Below are 21104 nucleotides of genomic sequence, written 5' to 3'. Positions count from 1 at the left end.
ATGTACAGTACCTTTGTAAACTAGTCGGCAGACCACTTTTAACTCCTTAAAAGTGTCCTACAAATATTCTCCGCCTAGAAATCAATATAACTAAAATCAATACCCTTACATAAAAAATACAACAACTCTAAAATATTTAAAATCCCCCTTAAATATATTCAAAAGCTGGTTTTAATATCAGAACTCCAATCACTTTTAATTCCTAGCATAGTTAGTAATTAAAATTCTTAAAACTCCATAAATAAAATCCTTTATGAAATTCCAGCAACTTTAAAAATCATAAAACCTTCTTTAAACATATATAAACATGTTTAAAATCATAATCTAAATCAATCTCATAGTATCTAATATGCTACTATGGTTTTCTAGTAATTAAAACCTAAAAATCATGTTTAATGATTAAAACTACAATCTAACCATAATAAACAAATCTGAATTTTTATTCTTATAATATAAAATATATATGAATCAAGATTACTTATTAAAACAGTAAATTAAAACCAATAATCATGATTAACATTAAAAGAAAGCATAAAAACATAGTCTTTAATGGAAACTTGAGGAAGAAGAAAAGAAAAGGGAGAAAAAAGGTGAAATACCGAAATCGCGAGTGAAATATGGCAGCAGAATTGCGAAACTTGCAGAGGTCATAACTGATAGATAATAATCGGAATCGAGTGATTTTTGAGCCTAAGTTCAATAATTTTCGAATCTACAATTTAAGAAGGAAGTTTTGGCTAAAAACAAACGGAACTATGAGAAATGTGGCCAATCAGATTCGGGTGAGAGAAAAAAACGAGTGAAGAGAGGGAAAGAAAACCGTGAGGAGAGAAGAAAGAATGGATTGGCCGAAATCTTTGAGAGAGAGAGAGAGAAATATTCTTTGTGTGGGGTAAAATAATTGGATATTAGGATATTTATAAAAAAGTTTCCTTTTGGGCTTAGGAAAAATAGATTGGGCTCAATTAAAATTGATGCTGAATAGGATAAGCAAATTAGAACTTTTATCATCAATATGACTCATTTTCCTTATCCATTTAGGATTTTGGGTTCCTCAAGTCCATTAGACTTCTTTTTCAATATAAATTAGTATTTAAAATTTTTATCAAAGCATGCTTAATTAAAATATTTTCACCTTTCTTAAATCCTTAAAATAATTTCATTTGACTTTGAAAATAGTCAACCTTTTTAAATAGTCAAATCATTTCAAAACTAGATTATGTTTAAAAATAAATATATAAATACCAAAATATATTTATAAAATCCTTTAAAATTATGGAGGATTACACTTATGATAGACTAGAATGGAACTATATCTTTACTACGCTTGATAAGTTGGGTTTTTCTGCTACGTGGATAGATTGGATTAAGGTCTGTATTGCATCGACCCCATTTTCAGTTCTGGTTAATGGAATTCCGGGGGATAAATTTTCCCCTTCTCAAGGTATTCGTCAGGGAGACCCTATCTCCCCTTATTTGTTTATTTTGTGTGCATAACTTTTAGCTAGATTAGTTTCCTTTGCTGCTAGTAGTCCTTCCAAGCCTATTGGTGTATCAATTGGTAAATCTGGAGTGAAAATTTTATTTTTAACTTCTGCAGACGATACCATGATTTATTTTTGCTAAAGCAACTAATTATAGTTGTTTGATTATCCGATAAATTTTAGATAAATATTGTTCTATGTCTGGTCAAGTAGTAAACTATCACAAATCAGCGTTTCAATGCACTAATAACGTTTCAGATGAAGATAAATGTGAATTTGCTTCCATATTAGGAATATCATAAACTAATAATTTGGGTGATTATTTGGGTTGCCCTATCATAAATTCAAAAGTCTTAAAAGAAACTTTTAGCTCAGTCATTGATAAAACTATGAGTCAGCTTCCCGATTGGAAGGCCAATGCTTTCTCCCAATCGGGTCGCTCAGTTCTTCTTCAATCTAATTTAGCCTCTAAATCCAGCTACCAAATGCAAAGTTATCTGCTTCCTAACTCTATTTTTTTGAACCTTGATAAAACATATAGAAATTTTTTCTGGAATAAGGATAATCCAAATACCTCTCCTAACCTTATTGGTTGGGACCGTATTTGTAAGCCAAAGTCTGTGGGGGGGAGGGATTAGGCTTCCGAAAAGCTATTGTTAATAATCACGCTCTCCAAATGAAAGCGCTACAATAATATTTTTTTTTTCTATTAAATCTTGTAAGTCCGCTTCATGGCAATGGCGCAATCTTTTAATTCTTCGTGATACCTTTACAAAGGTCTAAGGTGGAAGATTGGTGATGGTAAAAGTATCAATTTTTGGTCAGACAACATGGTTTTTCAAAACCTTCTTAATTCAATTATTACGCCTACTCCAGGATCAACAGATCTTTTAGTTCATACTCGTTTAATTTTTCGGCTGATGGACATTGGGACACCCAAATCCTACTTTCTTTGCACAACAAGAATCCGCGCTTTTAGCGTCTGAATTTACCATCCGGCCTCATCAGACGCAACTTAGCGTCCGTTATTGTAAAATTAGTGTCCGTTTTGAACGGACGCTAATTAGCGTCCATTTTTGTAAAATTAGCGTCCGTCTTCGGAGCGGACTCTAATTAGCGTCCGTTTTTCAAGTTTATCGTCTAACTTGACGGACGTTAATTAAAAAAAACACGACCCTTCCAACCCCATCTCTATCTATCCTTATTGCTTATTCTCTCACCTCACAACCGTCCTCTTTCTTCTTCTTTCTCTCACCTCACATCATAACGGGATTCAATGGACGGTATTTTTTTCTCTCTCACCGTCGACGGTATTCAATGCTCCGCTACCACACTTTCTCTGATGTGAAGGAGGTTCGATCGATTTCTGAGCCAATCACCGTCGCAGGTTTTCGTTTTAGGGTTAGTGATTTTTTGGGGTTTTTTATGTGGGTTGTTTCAGATCTATTTTTTTTTGTTAATTTCTCAATTCTCCTTCAAAACCTTTTTTCGATTTTTATTTGCGAACCTTTTTTCGTATATTTTTTTCGTTTTCTCGATTTTTGTTTCAGATCTGGTTTTTTCTTATTTTTTCGTCGGGTTTTTGTCCTAATTATTTCGAGGTTTTTTCTTCTCATCAGATGTGTGGTTTTTTGGGGATTATATATGATTTTGTGTCGAATTTTTAATCTGGTGTTTTGATATGTTGCCTTTTTTCTTATCTGAAAGTTAGTTTCAGTTTTTCTGGCGTGCGATAATTTTTTCACTTTGGTGAGTTTTGATTTTCACTTCACTTTCCTACCGTTTCCAGTATTTCTTGCCTTCCTCTTTCTATGAATTGGTAGCTTTCTTTAGTTGTCACCCAAATCAAGATGCTTCCAATGTTCTTTTGATTGCATGCTCAGCAGGTTTATCATGATTTTCTTGTTGATTTTGATGTAGTGGACGAATACATGATATATTATGAGTTTGGTATGTTTAGTTTGGTAACATCTCACAGTATATCAAACACAGTATATCAGACACTTCAAGATAGTATGTATGGTAGCTCTTAGTTAGTATCTAGCTGAGAGAATTAATAAAGGTCATATATGAGAGGTGACGATTAGCATGATTCATATGGTTTTTGCTAAACAGCTTTAAGACTTTCTCCTTTGCTGATCGTTTTAGTTTAGCTTGTATATACAGTAACGAGACAAACTTTGCATGTATAATCAAATTCGATAGAGCGTGTTGTGATCACCTTGCTGCCTTGACTATTGTTATTATCATCAGGCTAATCATGCCTTATGATTCTGCTATAGAGTTGGCAGTGAATAGGGGTGAGTGAAGGAGTTTTTCTAGAGTGAACACTTTACCTGCAGAGAAGTTAAATTCTGATAAACTAGAGCCTGATTTGATCAATCCTAAGTTGGATCATAAACCTGAAGTGTGATTCTTATTCTTTCTAATAATTAACATTAGTCTAAGTGTTACTGATTTCCTAGTAATTTGTGCTTTTAATGTAAACTCTGATCTGGTTTACATCTAATATAAACCTGAACACTTTAATGTTAAGAGCAGTCGAGGACTCGAGGTGGACTAAGGATTACATGGATAAAAGGATTAAAGAGGATAGGTAATAATTGGGTATACAGGTTCATATTGCAGTGAATAGGGGTGAGTGAAGGAAGATGATTTATGCGAATGACTGATGGGTGACATGTGGAGAGAATGCTCTTGCTGGTTGTTGATCATCTGTTACATTCTTACTTGTGATCACTAATCTAATTGGTGTTTCCTATGGAGACCATTTTTGTTTATAGCTGTTGGTCCGGTGCATTGAGCCTTGTGCAGCCACTTTGTGCATAATGCGTTTTGGTTGTGGCTTAAACCGGTCGCTAATTAGCGACTGCCTAAGCGGTCGCTAATGAGCGTCTGTCTTTGGCGGTCGCTAATTTGCGTCTCCGGTGAAGCGGTCGCTAAATTTCAAATATCGGACGCTAAATATTTAGCGTCCGCTTTGCGGACGCTATTTGGAGAATTAGCGACCAAGGTTTTGCATCAGCCGTTTAGCGTCCGTCGGCGGACGCTAATATATTTAGCGTCTGATTCCGTGTTTTTAGCGTCTGATTTTGGCGGACGCTAAAGTCTGACATTCTTGTTGTGTTGGTTCCTTCTAATATTGTGTCTCAAATCTGCTCTATTTATATTCCTTCTAAGTCCCAACCAGACTCGCTGATTTGGGGCCTCACTGCACGGCTGATGGTGAATATTATGTGAAATCAGGAACACTTCTTGCTCAAGGTATGCTCCCCTTTAATAATGAAAAAGTTGAGTATAACTGGATTTGGAGTCTTAACGTCCTTCCTAAAATAAAAAACTTTCTTTGGAAAGCTTGTAATGATGGTCTCCCTTCTAAGAGTCGATTAGAAAAGAGCCATATTTATTTACCTCAACAGTGTGTCTTTTGCAATACCAATGGGGAATCTATTGCCCACCTTTGTTTTGCATGTCCATTCATAATAGATATTTTTTTGGCATCTTAATGCTAGTTTTTCTTGGCTGATTCCCCCTTCATGCCTGCAGTCTATTGATCTTCCTCCTTTACATCAGTGTTAGAATCTTGCCATAGTATTTCTTCCAACACTACTACAAAACAGGGCAAAGATAACACCCCTAAATTAACACTTATTTTAGCAACTATTATGTAAAGTCTAAATTTAACGTTTTAACATCAAAACTGTTATCTTAACTTGTATTGATAATATATTCTTAACAATTATCTTAATGTGTGTTATCTTTGCTATGAAATTAGTATGTGTTATTCTATTATTATTATTATTATTTTAAAAGGGATGTGGTGCTTTATTACTAATAATAAAAAATATGTCAAAATAATTATATTATAGTCCATTTATTTGGCTAGAAATTAAGAGCACTTTCTACATAAACCACTTGCTCTAAAACATAAAATAGAAACCGCAAACCCTTTTCTTTCACTTTTCAATTGCTGTAATTGAAGTCTAAGGTATCGTTTGGTTGCACATGGGAAGTTGATCTTCCCTTGATTTTTCACTTCCCATGAAATTTCACTTCCTAGGAAGTAAAGAAAATTGTTTGGTAAGCTATGGGAAGATGGAATTCCCATGGGAAGTGGCACTTACCTAGGGGGAACTAGGTAAGCAACTTCCCCCATTGTGTGGGAAGTAGAACTTCCTAGGAAGTGCAAATTCCCATGATTTTGCCAACAAAACCACTTCATATACTTCTACTTCCTAGGAATTTGCACTTCCCATGATTTGTTTTGTCAACCAAACAAGGCCTAAGTATTGTACATAACCACTTGCTCGTACCTCCGATTTCCCCTTCAGTTTCCAGCTCCGGTGATCATCTCCGATGAAGCTTCATCCCTCACAGTCTCAATTTCATTCGAGAAGACAACGTGGATATATTCATCGAAATTCGCAACTTCATTATGCCCAGTAAATCGATTTGGGAGAAATCGACAACCATAATTGCCATTCTTAATAACAATTTATAGGGAATTCTTAATTTTCAAGCCCTTGTGTATTCTTAATACATAAAGAAACTGATATTTATGGCTTTATTGTTCGAATTTTGATAATTTAATCAATTTTCTAGTTTCTTTGATTGGTAATTTTGCTTTATTAGTGGTGGCCGATTTGGCGGAGAAAAAAAATGAGACGAGAAATTTTCACTACGTTTTCATACAAATTTTACTAATGAATGATAGAGGATATTAGTTTATATTGAACATAAAATTGCATTGTTTCTGGGTTGTTGTTGTTGCTCGTGTTTTCCTCCCTTCTTTCGTTGATGCTACTCTGTTGTTGTGTTGCTGTTGTCGTTGTTGTTTGTCGCTGATGTTGTTGTGGCATCGTTGGCACCGTCGTGTGCAGGTGGTGCTGTTTATCGTTGTTTCTTGATGTTTCTTGAGGTGGTGTGCACCTTTTCTCTAACCTTCCAGTCAGTTTTAGATTGTTTAGTATTGATTGAATTTATGATTAATTGAATGATGTTGTGGTGGTGTTGTTCTTGTGGCTTTGTTGGTGTTGCTTTACATGTCGAAGCTCTAATCGATTGCCTTAGGCAATGTTGCTATTGTTGTTATGTTATGTTCTGCTCCGTGATACTCCCTATACTTGAGTTCTTTAATTTTAATTTCTCTGTCTCCACCTGTTTTATATTGTTGATTGACTTTCATGAGATAGGGACACTTGGTGAAGCTTAAAGGGACTCCGATGCTTGCAAGCCCTGAAGATGTGGCTGCCATCCGGGCATTGAGGTTAAAAAGTTCCGAAAAGAGCAAGTTGACCCAAGATCATAATGACTTTAGGAAGTTGCTAATAGTGCTGTCTAAAGCAGGCAAAGTTTATGCATTGCATACTGGAGATGGACATGTTGTTTGGTCCTTTTTTGCCTAATTTGCGAAAGTATGAGACATGTGAAAACCCTGTTGCTCTTAACATGTACCAGTGGCAGGTTCCTCATCATCATGCCATGGATGAAAATCCAACTGTTCTAGTTGTTGGCCGCTGTGGAAATCAAATTGATGCCCTTGGCATTCTTTTGATTTGTTGTCACCTACTTGGGGAAGAAGCTTAACTCTTTAGGATTAACCCATTCTATTGTCGATGTCATTGCATTGCCATTTGCAAATTCAACAGAAAAGCGTCTTCATCTAATAGTTGATGTAGTTAAAAATATTCCAGGCTTTCCAGCACTAGTTTTGGGTGTCAAAGATAAGGCTTTGACCGAGTGGGAACTTCAACCAGCTTATTACTATCAGGTGACTATCTATATAGTGTTACGTTCTCTTAAAATTTGATAGTTAGTGAGGACTTTAAACTCTTTTTTTAAAATGAAGCCATGCAACTGAATGTTGTGTAAACTCAAAAATGCTATGTGGTCTGCTTTTCTTTTCATTTGTTCCTCTCTCCCAATATTAAGATACCTTTTGCTTATCCATGTCTTTTGGGTTGTTCTGTACTAATGAAGGATCAGAATTGTTGCTTATGTTATATATAAACTTTGTAATATGTGTAACAGCCCATTTGAGCAAGTTCTCATTTTCCTGTGGACTATTATGAAAATAGGAAACTTATACCTCGCTCATAACACTATCATAACTCCGTCTATTTATGCTTTAATTTCTGCTTTTAGGTTGCCAGTTGCCACTAAAGGGGTTCACACTTTGAGGTTGCATTAATGTTGTATTACTGTTGATCTTTATATAAGGTGTTGATGTGACTTCAGCTTATATTTCTGAAATTTTAATGTTCTTGCTGTTGAAATACATCTTTTGGTTTGTATTCCTTGAATCAGCTTTGATTCGGATTCAATTTTCGTTGCGACGCAGAATTATATAATGGTAGGTTATGCTTAAATCTTCAGTAGTTATGTACTTGATTGAGCTAACAATTAGTGATAAAACCACCGCATGCAATGCATGTAATCAAATACAATTTGTCGAGTTAATCGTTAATGGTAATTGAATGCTTCCTGAACTTTCTGATTTGTGCACTCTAATCAAATATAGTCTTATTTCCATTGAAAAAGATTTAAAGCTTAAGTAACTTTTATGGTTTTTGGCAGTCTAAAGATGAGTGTGAATATCTCATCAAACTTGCGTCACCTCACATGGAAAAGTTAAAAGTTATCGATGAGAAAACTGGCAAGAATAAAGACAGCAGGCATATTCTTAATACTCCTTTTGCGACCTCTGCCATTAATCTTCCTGTATCCTGTTTTTATGTTGCCTTTCTTTTGGCATTTTTCTCTTTTGTGCTTCTGTCTACTTAGCTTATTAGATTTTTGTTTTATTTTTATTGTAGGGTGCGTACTAGTTCAGGAACATTCCTTCCTAGAGGCCGGGATACAATCATCAGGGCCGTAGAGCAGAGAATTGCGAATTTCACTTTCCTTCCTGTAGGTATGTGGCTTAGAAGATTTTGTGAAGTTGCTGATTTTATTGTGCTCTCATTTAGAGCATTTTGCACCTCTTATTTTCAATTTTGTTTCCCTTGATGGTTGTGGGATTCACTTGAAATTTTTAGCTTGCTGTCTTGCTAGGTGAATTATAACATGCTTGTCATGGTTTTTGTGTGCTTGTCAAGTCATTGTGGTATTCGATGACTAACTAGCAATTCCTTGAATTGTTAATCAAGTGCCACACAATCCTTCATTCTTTAAAATTAATCGCTTGAAGTATGTTGACTAGCATTGAAGCATTCTCAGTAGTATAGGGATCTACTAGAGGCTTGACTTTATACCTGCTTATTGCTTCCTTTCCATGGATTCAAGAAACAGTAGAAAACTTGTTAAGAACCTATTGTCTCTACTAAATACTATTGTAATTGAATGTTCATGTGTTGTAACCTTGGTCAGAAGATCTGCCTATGTTTGAAACTAGTGTCTCTATCGTGTCGAATGAAGCTCAACCAGTATAAGCGCAAATTCTTTAGCTTTATTTCAGATCATGAAGGTTGTTTTTGCCAATCTCCTCAATAGTGTCTGGGTTTGGTCGAGGCCCATACATTGTCCACAAGTGTGCGTAGGCACAACTGTATATATCGGGTTGGATGCGATCTTCTTAATTTTTTTTTGGAAATTCAAAATTCTTATTGATAACCAAAAAAAGGTATTACAAACACCAATGCACCTAGCAATAGGAGAGTAAGCATCAATATCTATTTTAAGCCACCTTTTAGGAAGGGTTGAAAAAATAGACGCTTCATGTGCTTTCCTAAAGTAAACACCAGAACAACGAAGACAAAATAAGGCACTAACACTTGTGCCAGAATACTAGACAAAAGAAAGACTACGGCTAATGACAATGGATGTTTCAGCTTAATCTCTGTAATAAGAATAGTAGATTCCTTGAGAATATAGTTGCTGAGGGACGAGATATGGACAAACTTTTTACTCTTGCTCTTGAGCTTTTCTAGTTTTCTCCTTTATTACTTCTCCAGTTCTCGTATTTGTGTTCACTAACTGCAATAATTTGCAATGAAGTATTTAGTATATGGACCTGTGGATATGAACTTTCTTATTGTCTTTTCTTCTATAGCCAATATGTAGCCTCTAAGAACTTTTTGTGAGGCATTAACTGATTTATCGTAGACCATTGCTTTTGATAAATAACAATATCACTTGTCAGGTTAGAAAACTTGCCAAACTTTTCCATTATGGCTTGCATTCAATGAATCATGTCAATTTATGGGGATTCAGGTAGGGTCATACCTGCTCAAAAAGAAGGGGGGGGGGGGTAGTTATAAAATCACTTACTTTATCCCAGCTTAGAGTTGAGGCATGGAGATTAAGGAGATGTTAACTTTGAGTGGGACATCCTTCTTTTGGTAAGTGTTAACCTTAAATTGGGACATTAGGGATACTTTCTAGGTTCTATATGACAAAATCTTATTTTGTCCAATGACTAGAGATAAGAAATTTGTCAGAGGAATTTTGTGCTGGACTAATGGTATTTCATCTGCTATTTAAGAACTGGTGGCATGTGTTAGTCTTCAATAGGTTAATATCATGAATTATTTGAGGCTTGATTGTTCAGAAGCATGTGAACAGACAACTGCTGATCAAATTTGTGTGGACTCCCTCCCGAAAGACTGAAATTCTTAGTGCAATTATCTACTCCACTTCAAAGGTGTCATCACATCTGATGACTTGTCATGCTAGAATAGCTCTATAACCCTAGTTTGGCATGGTTGGTTTTGTGAAGAGTGTTATGTGCCCAACCCAACTAGTAACGAACCATGGGTTAAGAACAGGGAGACTAATGGCTCTTTAACTCATAACTTTAACCTTGTACATTTCTGGACCTGTGATTGCTATGCTAGCGCTTTTGTTCTCTGGTACAAAACGAATTATAGTTAATTTCTTAAAATCACTGTTTGCCAGAAAAATCGTTGTGTTAATATCAGTATTGTGTCATTGCTCAATGGCATATGCCTAGATGTTACTGCTGTTTGGTTAACTTATGGTCTATCCTTAATTCATGAACTCTTTAGCTTCTATTTGTCATGTTTAATATTGACTGGGGCCTTTTATTGCCTGATGGTGTTATTCACAGAGCATGGTGAAGGTCTTCAAGTTCTTCATTATTACGAAGTTGGGCAGAAGTACGAGCCTCACTTTGACTACTTCTTGGAAGATTATAGCACTGTCACCGGCGATCAACGGATAGCCACAATTCTCATGTATCTGTAAGTTATCTGTCTCTCCTGCTGTTTTGAAACACAACCTTATAAGAAATGTATACTAGTAGCTGTCTCCTTGAAATTTACGTACATACTAATTAATTGATTATTGTTACACATTGTTAGCTCTGATGTTGAAGAAGGGGATGAGACAGTATTTCCTTCTGCAAAAGGAAATTTCAGTGATGTACCTTATTGGAATGAGTTATCTAAATGTGGTCAAGAAGGCCTTGCGGTCAAACCAAAGATGGGTGATGCTTTGTTTTTCTGGAGCTTGAAGCCTGATGCTTCTTTGGACCCCTCAAGTTTACATGGTTAGTCATTTTTCTCTCCTGGAATTTTCTTATTTGGAGTTTTATGTGTCGTGGCTTTTCTGTTTCATTGATTTTGAATCTGCAGTCTGACAGATGAGGAGTTTATTCGCTATTCTATTGTGGAAGGGAAGAGATTTCAAGATTCTTTTGAAATCAACGCTCTTCTGAAAAAGTCTTGTGAGATATATTTTGGCTTAAAATTTCAGAGGGTGGCATCATATTGCAGTTTCCAAATTTCTAAAGAATATTTTTCTCTTGGTGACATAAATAATGCAAAACAATATTTTGATTCTACTGTTAGTTTGTTTATATATATAAAGTGAGGTGAAATTTAATATGCTATAAGTCTGAATCAATCTACTTGGGTCTGTATTTGTTTTGCGGATAAAAATTCTATATGAAGAAAGTGAAAAACGATACTAGCTAATAGTTATAATGGATATATAAGTGATAGTTTCGATCCTAGTATTCTTCTGATACTAAATTGAGGGTTGACACCACTTTGATATCCATCTACATAACTCTTCCTTTCTTTTAAAAAAGAGTGATAGTTATGACTTTATCTAAATATATAAGTTGTTGCACTTTAGAAGCTTCTGCTAGAGGCAGACAGTTCTGCATAATCTATGTTTTTGATCAATCTTACACTTTCACCAAGAACCAACTTCTATTTAGTTAACCATCCTATGAATTTTACAGATTGCTGTTTATGCAGAGTTTCGTAGAGATTGGGTTGAAGCACTCAAGTTTTATGAGGATGCATATCATGCGTTGAGGGAGGTATTAATATTTCCGTTCCTATTAGCATTCTTGCTGTAATTCTGTTGTCAGTTTATGAACCTAGTACACATATTTTAGATGGTCACTTTGGCCCTTTGGTATAGGTGATATCTTTTCCATGTTTTTTGAACTATTTATAATGCCCTTAGGGGTGGGTGGACGGGGAGGATTATGTTTATCTATTCTGAGCTCTTAGCACCGAGAAATAGGATAAATTAGTCATAAAACTTTCTCTTTCTTATTTCAGTGTGGACCAATGAACACAATCACAATTCTACTTGTTGTTCTGTCTAAATTTTTGGGTTTAGTGTGCATTTTGGCACCAACTTTCAAGGTCTTGTGCTGAAGCCTGAAAGTGCTTAATATTAGTTGAAAACACTTGATTATTATTTTATATCTAAATGATATTGCTACAACAATGATAAATTAATTTGTGCATGATTAATTATAAAGTTTAATTACTTTTCAAGTTTTTATATATGAATACTTATTTTGTAATTACCTTTATTGTAGTACTATCAAGACATTGGTCCAACCTATTCTCAGGAGAAAATTGATGAACTCGGAGAGTTGTGGATTACATATGTCGGAGATCAACACGAAGTACAAATGATGAATGAGGTTTAACTTTCTGCCTAATTTTTTTACCTTAATCCGCTTCTGAACATACATTATATTTTTGGATTTGGATATTGATATCATGTGGATGTGGCTATAGGATAGATTTGATCTTGTTTATGATTTAGATTAATATTGATATGTATATATAGTAGTTTTTTTAGAAGTTTAGAATTATGAATATTAGCCGAATTATTGTGTGATATAAAGAATTTTGGAAGTTTGGAATATCATATTCAATTTATTGGTTATAAGATCTTATGAGTTGAGTATTAATTATACAACAGATACATGTATTGTATTGCCCTATAAAAAAAAAGGAATCGTACTGTACGACATTGTTGTGCTGCGTGTTGCAACGCCTACGACCAATAATATATGCGTGAAATGATAATTTGATTTTTTTTAAATATCATAGATAACAGTTATAGGTAATATTTGTTATATATATTATAAGAAAACATAACAGTTATTCAAGATAAGTGTTAAATTTTCCTTCTTTCAATTTGTCATATAAATAGCAAACATAACACTTATTTACAAAATGTGTTATCAAGTGGCATAACGTGTATTATAAATGACTGTTATGTTTTCTCTGGCAAACATAACACTTTCGTCAGGTGTTATGTTTACTTTACATTACATTGACTTGGATAACACCTCAAAACTGTTATATAAAGTCTTATTTAACAGTTATTTTTGCCCTTTTGTAGTAGTGCAAGACAGATATTACAATTTTCTCCTTTGTCTGGTGGTTTGTTTGGTTTTTTAGATTTAAGCTTATTTTCAACGATGAAGTTGTTTCTTCAAGAAAGGCTAGTTTTATTATTAGTAACTTTGCTTTGTCTTGGTCTAAGGCCATTTGTGAAAAAATTGGTTCAATAAGCTGTGGGTCGGGGGTCAAGCTCCCTAGTGTCCTAATCCACGTTCTGGTCCAGCTACTTGTTGGTCTCCTCCTGCCAGTGGTTTTTCTAAGTTAAACTTTGATGGATCCAAACTCTCTAATGGTAATTCCTCTTTAGGTTTTATTATTCGAAATTATCAAGGTGATACCATTTTGGCTGGGGGCCATCCCCTTAGTTGCATCACCTCTATTCTTCAGGCTAAAGCTTGGGCTTTGAAAGAAGGTATCTCCACGGCTCTTTCACTTAACATCTCCAATATCATCATTGAAGGAGACAATCTTGCGGTGGTTAATGCTGTTAGAAAATTTTGGAAAGTTCCTTGGGAAATCCGTAATATTATTAATTATATTGAATCTAATCTCTACAATTTTACTTTCTTTCGGGTTCAACACTGCTATATGGAAGTAAACAAGGTGGCTGATCTAATGGCCCATCGTGCCCACTCCTTCCTCGATCTTTATTGTTGTTACCCTTTCTTTGATGTGGATTTCTCTCTTTTCATCCGCAAGGATGTTTTAGGTTGGTCTCTTGATTGAGGGGTCTTCCTAAACTTTTTTTCCTTATATAAAAAAAATAAAATAAAAAATAAGTGAGTACGAGTAAATATTAGATCTTGTGTTACTTTTTTTTACCGCTTCCTTTAAGTATTACAAAATTATTATTATTTTTTTGGTGCTAAAAGAGAAAAACTCAAGAGAGACTTCTCTACTACTTCTAAAAAAGTATTCTTAGTGACTCTTTCCACAATTATTGGGAAGCCCAAATATTTTCCCAAAGATAAAGCATTATCCATTCTAAGAATGTGCTGAAAAGAAAGACAATCCTGGGGAGAAATATTCTTTGTACTTGAAATGATAATTTATGAAAAAGTTTACTAATTGTCCAGACATAGAGCAATACTTATTAAGAATATTTTTGATAATTGTACAACTTTGAGTAGACACTTGAGCAAAAATCATGGTATCATTGGCAAACGTTAAAAAAGAAATTTTTAATTCTAATCTTCCAATCTTTACTCCTAACAATTTTGAGTTAGAAAAACTATGAGAATCGAGCTTTCAGGCAAGAAACTCAACACATCAAAAAAAAAAAAAGTACGAAGATAAATGACCACCTTGTCTTAGTCCATGAGAGGGAGTGAACACATCACTCGGATATCGTTAATAAAACCAAGAAAGACAGTCGATATACATTGCTCTATCCAATCAATCCAACGCTGGTGGAAACCTAATTTTCTACGGATGATTAAAACATAACTCCTTTCCAATCTATCACATGCTTTTTTCATGTCCAATTTAATGGCTAGCCAACCTTTAGAACCCGATTTGATTATGAAAGAATTAAAGACCTCATGGGCTAATAAAATGTTGTCCTGAATGATTCTTTCAGGAACAAAAGCGCCTTGGAGAGGATGAACAATTCGTCTAAGAGTAATTTTCAATCTATTAGTTATTACTTTGGAAATAATCTTATAGATCGTAGAACATAGGCTAATTGTACGAAAGTGATTTGCTGTCTCTAGATATTCTATCTTGGGGATTAGAGTTATAATTAATTGTATGATTAACTTCCTTAAGTAATTTTTAAGAATGGATAAAAGCTTTAACTGCTCGACAGACAGAATTACCCATTAATGACCAATACTTTTTTTTTAAAAATAAGGGATTGTAGATATTGTCCTTCCATAGAAGCCACATCCCACCCGAAAGACCTTGGGTAGGAAGGAACTAAAAAAACTTATTACTTGACCTCTTAAGACAAACATCAAATATTGGGGGGGGGGGGGTAGTTTCACATAACATCATAATACTAATACTATTTACATTGCAAAAGTTTTTAACTTCTTCTAGGGCATTCTTCCTCCTACACCCTCTAATGTTCCAAAACCCTACTGACATTTAACACCAAAAAAAACCTCCATTTGACTAAATTCAGGCTTTGGATCACTTCATACCTGAAGAGACATGGTCCTCCTCATCCACACACTCCCTACGCTTAGCTGGGCTGGAAATAGAGGAGGGTTCCACAGGGGACTCTCGCTCAACAACCAAGGCTCCAATGTGCTTAATAATAGAACTTTCCGAATTAATTGAATGTAAAGAGTGCTCAGGTTGGGAATGGTACTCTTGCACAAAACCATCATCAACATTAACCAAGAGAGTAGCATTCTCAACGCCAGAGTCATAAAAATTTGGATTTTAACAATCAATAAGAGGACCAAACTGATTAGCAGCAAATAATTCAGATGGGAAAACCACCTGAAAAGGGACTGGATCAAGCACAATATCCCCAACCTGGGATGGAGTATGAGCCCCCGCACCACCTCCTCCCACATGGGGAGTTTCCTAACCCAGACAAACTGACCTCCCAGCTAGCAGTAGAAGAAGAGTGGATAGGATGCATGGTTCTCTTTTCAGAATCATCATCAGAGCTAAGATCTGAACAGTACCCAGGAACAACAGTTAGCAAAGCTTTTCCCTTACCTAGGAATGGCAACAGGTCGGACTTGGACGGGATTATGCATTATCCGACGCTGACTCTACAAGAAGTCGGATTTTTAATCCGAGTCCGACATCCGACTTCGGAAATTCGAATCCTTAAAATCCGAAAACCCGACTCAGAATCCGATCTAACTTGAGATCCGTACATCCGACTTAAAATCCAAACATCCGACTCCGAACCCGATCCAACTTATTTTCCTGCCCATTTTTTTATATAATAGAACTAGTTATTAGGCCCGGGCTATGCCCCGGGTAAGAAAAAATTTCATTTATTAATATAATACTTTATGATAATAACAAAAAACACAACTTAGCCTAGTGGTTAAGACATTAGTATATGTACTTGAGGTCTCGTGATCAAACCCTATATTACACAATTTCTAAATTTTTTTATTGTACATAGATTACATGAACTAAAACTCCCTAGGGGTAGTACTGTAGTGGTCAACAATGCTCTTCAAATGGTATCATGCATACATAATTAATTTTAATGAACATGCAAATTTTATTTATTTTTAAGGATGTAAGGGATATGTTTGATAACATTAACTGTGGAAACATGGATCACCAAGAGAAGTTAGATGAGATGGTGATTCTTTGAAAACCCTTACATAAGGTCAGGGGTTTGAGCCCAAGCTTCAGCATATTTATTTTTGAAATAATGACCACTTGACTTTGTTGGTTGACAGACACGTGGCGAAATTCTGGTGGCAGGAGGAGGGTGCCACGTGGCGCATCAACGTTGTTAGGCACGCCTTTTAATATATTAGTATAGATAGTCTTCTATAATAAATAATCTAATCATTATAATTTATTCTAATAATCATATGGAAATCTTATATGGTACAAATAATCTAGATATTACTATTATTTTATAACAATCATTTCTTCAATGAGAAAATCCTATATAATACAATTGGCTGAAAGTCGAAGTCAGGTTATACATAAATAAGAAAAAAGTATTGATTAACTCAAAGTCGGATTTGGATGTTGGATTATTTTATGAGATCCAACTTCGACCCTCCTCCGACTCGGAGTCAGAATTTTTAAACGGGGTCGGATTACTTTTTTGTCAGAGTCGACTCATATTTATTTTCCTTTGGATCGGAGTGGACTAAGGTTGGATCCAGACTGGGTTGTTATCCCTACCCTTACCTTTACCATGCATAACAGGAACTCGAGAATCATTTTTTTATGGTCAACCCCTTTAGGTTGTTTGAAAGTGATACCAAAAGCATATTTGCTAGCAGGAGCATGGGACTTCTTCCCAGTAAACTTTGCATTCATAGAGGACTCAGGAAACATTGATGAATTTCTTACCATAGGCTTAGGCTTTGCCTGTACCAAATTGGCTTGCTTAGCCCTAGTACATGACTCATCTTGCCTAGAGGCCAAAGCACGCAACTCAACCAAGCTTTTCTGTTTCGAGCACTTTAACAGACAAATTTTAACAGCCTTTTGAGGGGCTGTTAACAAGGGACAAGCATCAATCGCATGTTCTTCAGCACCACAAAAAGAACAGCCAGAGGAAAAGTCCTCGTACCAGATATTATACCCACATACTTTACCTCCATCCCTCTTGATTTCAACAAATTCAAGCAGAGGCTCAGAAATGTCCACATGAGCACAAGCTCGTGCAAACCTAATGTTGTTTCGCAACAGAGAACGAGAATCCAGTTTTACCAGAGTGCCCACATTATTAGAGGCTAATAAATTAGACACTGACTCAAAATCAAGAAGTTCAGTTGGAAAACGTGGGATACGAACCTAAAGGTCCACATACTTAATTTCCTCCCAAAAAGGATCAAATTCAGGACCCCAAGGTTGAATGATAAATAGTTCGCCTTGGACATGCCAAGGTCTTTCAGACCCAACCAGAAAAGGTCAGCACGATTAGCAAATTTTAGGAGTATCCATTGATTACCCATCTCTACATATTCTACCTCCCCATTAACAAATCTCCAATCTGCTTTAGTTCTAGACACGACAGTACGAATATCCAAAGAAGTACCTAGAATCTTACCAACCAAGCAGGATTTTGAGAGCTCCTCTATATATTTTTAACTTGATTAAGCTCATCCAAAATCACCCCCTCAGGGAAGGTGGCATAGTGGGGAGGATCCTGAAACATGCCCTTTAGAGAGTCTGTAGGGTTAGACCCTTTAGTTCCAGTAGCAGAAGTGTCAGTACCCATAGGTTTGTTGGCGCTCTCACCCTTTACAGAAGAAGAATCACATTTTCTATAAGATGGAGTATAATCTATAACAGGAGAACACTTAACAATAAAAGAGCTGGAAAAGTTATGAGAAAAGAGAATAATAAGGAGGAGATAGAGAGATTTGCCTACCACATGAAAAGTTATGAGAAAAGAGATATATAAGCATAATAATAGTAATTGTAGTAATAGTAATAGTAATAGTAATAGTAATAGTAATAGTAATAGTAATAGTAATAGTAACAGTAATAGTAATAATATTAATGATAAAATAATCGTAATTGTAATAATAATAATAAGTATCATTATTTTATTATCAAAGAAATAAATTAGGAACTGAACGGAACTTAACTGATTGGAACAATACCCAACTGAATGTAACTAAACTGAATTGAAAATAAAATGGGAAAAGAGGCCCAGGAATAATAATCCTATCTATATGATAATATTTAGAGTCCTAACATATTTTCGGTGCAAAATGAAGAGTTTATCTTGTAAGAGACAACCTACTTTTAAATTAAAATTAGGTTATGGTAAGTCCAATATTAAAAAGAGAATTAGCCCAATATTAACTAAGTTAATTTCATTCGGTGACTAATTTAATCTATTTAATAATTAGGTTTAACCGTTCTTTTAATAATGTTTGTTGGCATAAAAAAAAATCATAAACTACATAGGTATAGGCTTATAGTAACACTCCATAAGACGCTCTAGAACCTGTCATACGCAAATTCGTCACTCGAATTGCAGAAACTCGTTCCAGGTTGTTGTTTTGTTCCTTAGATGAATTTACTTGTTTTGTTGCAGATTTTGGTGTGGGATTGCGATTTTTAAGATCTACTTCATGTGATTATGCATGCAATTGGTTTTATGCGGTTGTTATTGTTTGTTTAATGAATTCATCTTATTTTTTCTTTATCTCATATATGTTATTTAATGTTTTTAGGGATAATTTACATGTAATAAACTTATGATTCGAATTTCTGGTACAACTTCTTAATTCATGTTTGTTTCATGGAACTAAATGATGATAAAATTTATGTTACAATATAGGTATTAGTTTAGTGAATAGGGTATAAATTCTGATTCTTTAATAATGTTTCATAGATTTTGCAGTATTATGAAAATAAAGAGTTTTTGTTAGTAATATCAGATTACATTGTGTTTATAAAACTCTGCCTTCTATCAATTGTATATCATGGTTAGATTTCTAATTATGGGTTATTTAGGTACTGAATTCATAACAAGACTTCGTCATAGACTTTGAATTATTCTTGCAATTGCCATCGTAGGCAGGCAGTAGCATGTTAGATTATATATTAGTCCCTCCGTTCCTAAAAGATTTTCCGTTTCTCCTTTTTATGTTTACTAGTGCAGGTTTTATATCATTCGCATCTTTAATTACATATTAGGAAAAAAACTATAAAATTCTGATTTTCGTAATGTACTAAGATGAATTAAATAAGACCCCACATGAATATGTTTTGATTCTGTTTCGTAGAGAGATGATATCATATTAAAAGCTTGTGTTAGGAATTCAAGATACTTTCCTAATACAAGCTTTCAATATCGTATCACATGTCTACATGTTTACTTATGAATTGTGCCAAGATTAGAAATAGAAAATCTTTAGGGAGATGTAAGGAGTAGTATTATGTTAAGCATGTTTAAGGGAGAAAATCTTGGTGTAGTTGGTCTTGCTGAGTAATCTCACCTCTGTCCTGTTTTATGACTTTTTTTTTTCACAGTTTTCGTGCTGCTGGGTGGGAAGTTAAAATATTGCCTACTTAGCTTAATTGCTCGTTCTTTGCAATGTCAAATGCTTCAGCTGTTTATATCTACGAGGATAAGGTAATTCAGCAAATAAAAATCCTTCACTGTATTTTGCTTAGTGCTAATCGTCCTGTTTGCTGTGTTTTGCACTGTTTATAAGTCTAGTATTCTTATAGCACCCTTATTTTCTGTGTCTTCTATGAGAAATTAAGATGGCTAAGGCTAACTTATCAGTTATCATAAATGAAATATGATGTGAATCCTAAACAAGAAATTTTCGTCATGGAGATGAATTTTTGTACATGATTGTGATTTTCACTAGTTTGGTTTCTTTAAAGGTTATTCGAACCATTTTTATCGAAAGTAGATCAGATGGTGATGCTTTTTGAAAGTTAGATCCTCTGCTCTTCTCCTTAAGCACATATAAAAGGTTTAATTTGGATTCTTTTTATGTTCCACCTTGTATCATATATGCTACTATTTTTGACATGTCACCAATTTAAAATCAATTATTCAATTACATTGGTGAATGTTGATGATCTGACCAACCAAAGATATTGAATTTGAAGTGACTGAACACCAGTGGCGGATCACAACGTGGGTTCAAACTTCTTTAAACATAGAACAAAAAATTAGTCTTATATGCATGCGAAGCGTGTGGCTAAATTTTACTATTAATACTTATATTTAAAGGCGTTAAAAACACTTATACAAGTTTGACTAATAAATTCTTAATGCTATTAATAATTAACGACTCACCAACAGTAAAGTCATTGCAATATAGTTTCGCTAATAAATTACTAATGCTATCAGTAACTGATTGGTTGAGCAAGTTATTTGGAAGAAAAGAGAAATTAAACCAGATTCATTACCTATTAATACATTAATACCTGGTGGGAGTGGAATATTGTGAAGAACCAAAGCTAGAAAATGGAGGATCAAAAGAAAAATAACACCAAGAATAAAAACAAAAGTTGTAGTAATAAAAAATAAAGGAGGGAAAAAAGTTGAAAAAGAAAAATAAACAAAAAACATAAGAGAGGGAAAAAATTGAAAAAGAAAAAACAACAAGGTCTTACTGGGATTCGATCCCGCGACATTGATCATGCCAAGCATATGCTTCACGCAGCATCACGCTACACCACTGAGCAAAGTTTATAAAATTTGTATAATTTTCGGCGCTTTTTGTATATATCTTGTTTTATTCCCCTGTAAATTCCAGTTTCTTTCGCGGATCCTCGTGGGTTCAGGAACCCACCGAACCCAGCTGGTTGGTTGTTGACCTTTGGCTAGTTTAGTTGGTATGTTTGACTGGCAAGA

General features: G+C 34.8%; 1 protein-coding gene across 7 annotated transcripts in view; it reads left to right on the top strand.

The window, feature by feature from the left end:
- The first annotated feature begins 2515 nt into the window (after window positions 1-2515).
- LOC104887554 (probable prolyl 4-hydroxylase 10) overlaps window positions 2516-21104 on the top strand; it is a 30942-nt gene continuing 12353 nt past the window's right edge. For 2 of the 7 annotated variants that reach the window (XM_048639718.2, XM_048639719.2), the window contains exons 1-9: window positions 3209-7254; window positions 7791-7836; window positions 8061-8158; window positions 8300-8397; window positions 10552-10684; window positions 10805-10992; window positions 11708-11772; window positions 12286-12393; window positions 19760-19862. In XM_048639718.2, the coding sequence (XP_048495675.1) occupies window positions 7834-7836; window positions 8061-8158; window positions 8300-8397; window positions 10552-10684; window positions 10805-10992; window positions 11708-11772; window positions 12286-12393; window positions 19760-19786 (720 nt within the window). In that variant the 5' untranslated portion in view covers window positions 3209-7254; window positions 7791-7833 and the 3' untranslated portion in view covers window positions 19787-19862. Of the gene's footprint in view, window positions 2886-3207; window positions 7255-7790; window positions 7837-8060; window positions 8159-8299; window positions 8398-10551; window positions 10685-10804; window positions 10993-11707; window positions 11773-12285; window positions 12394-13412; window positions 13518-19759; window positions 19863-21104 lie in introns of those variants that run through there. The other 5 variants (XM_048639715.2, XM_048639720.2, XM_048639714.2 and 2 more) reach the window with 4 other exon arrangements.

Source organism: Beta vulgaris, chromosome 2 (genome assembly GCF_026745355.1).
Source record: "Beta vulgaris subsp. vulgaris cultivar EL10 chromosome 2, EL10.2, whole genome shotgun sequence".
In the NCBI taxonomy this organism is placed as follows: Eukaryota; Viridiplantae; Streptophyta; class Magnoliopsida; order Caryophyllales; family Amaranthaceae; genus Beta; species Beta vulgaris.
This window is presented reverse-complemented; position numbering and strand designations above follow the sequence as displayed.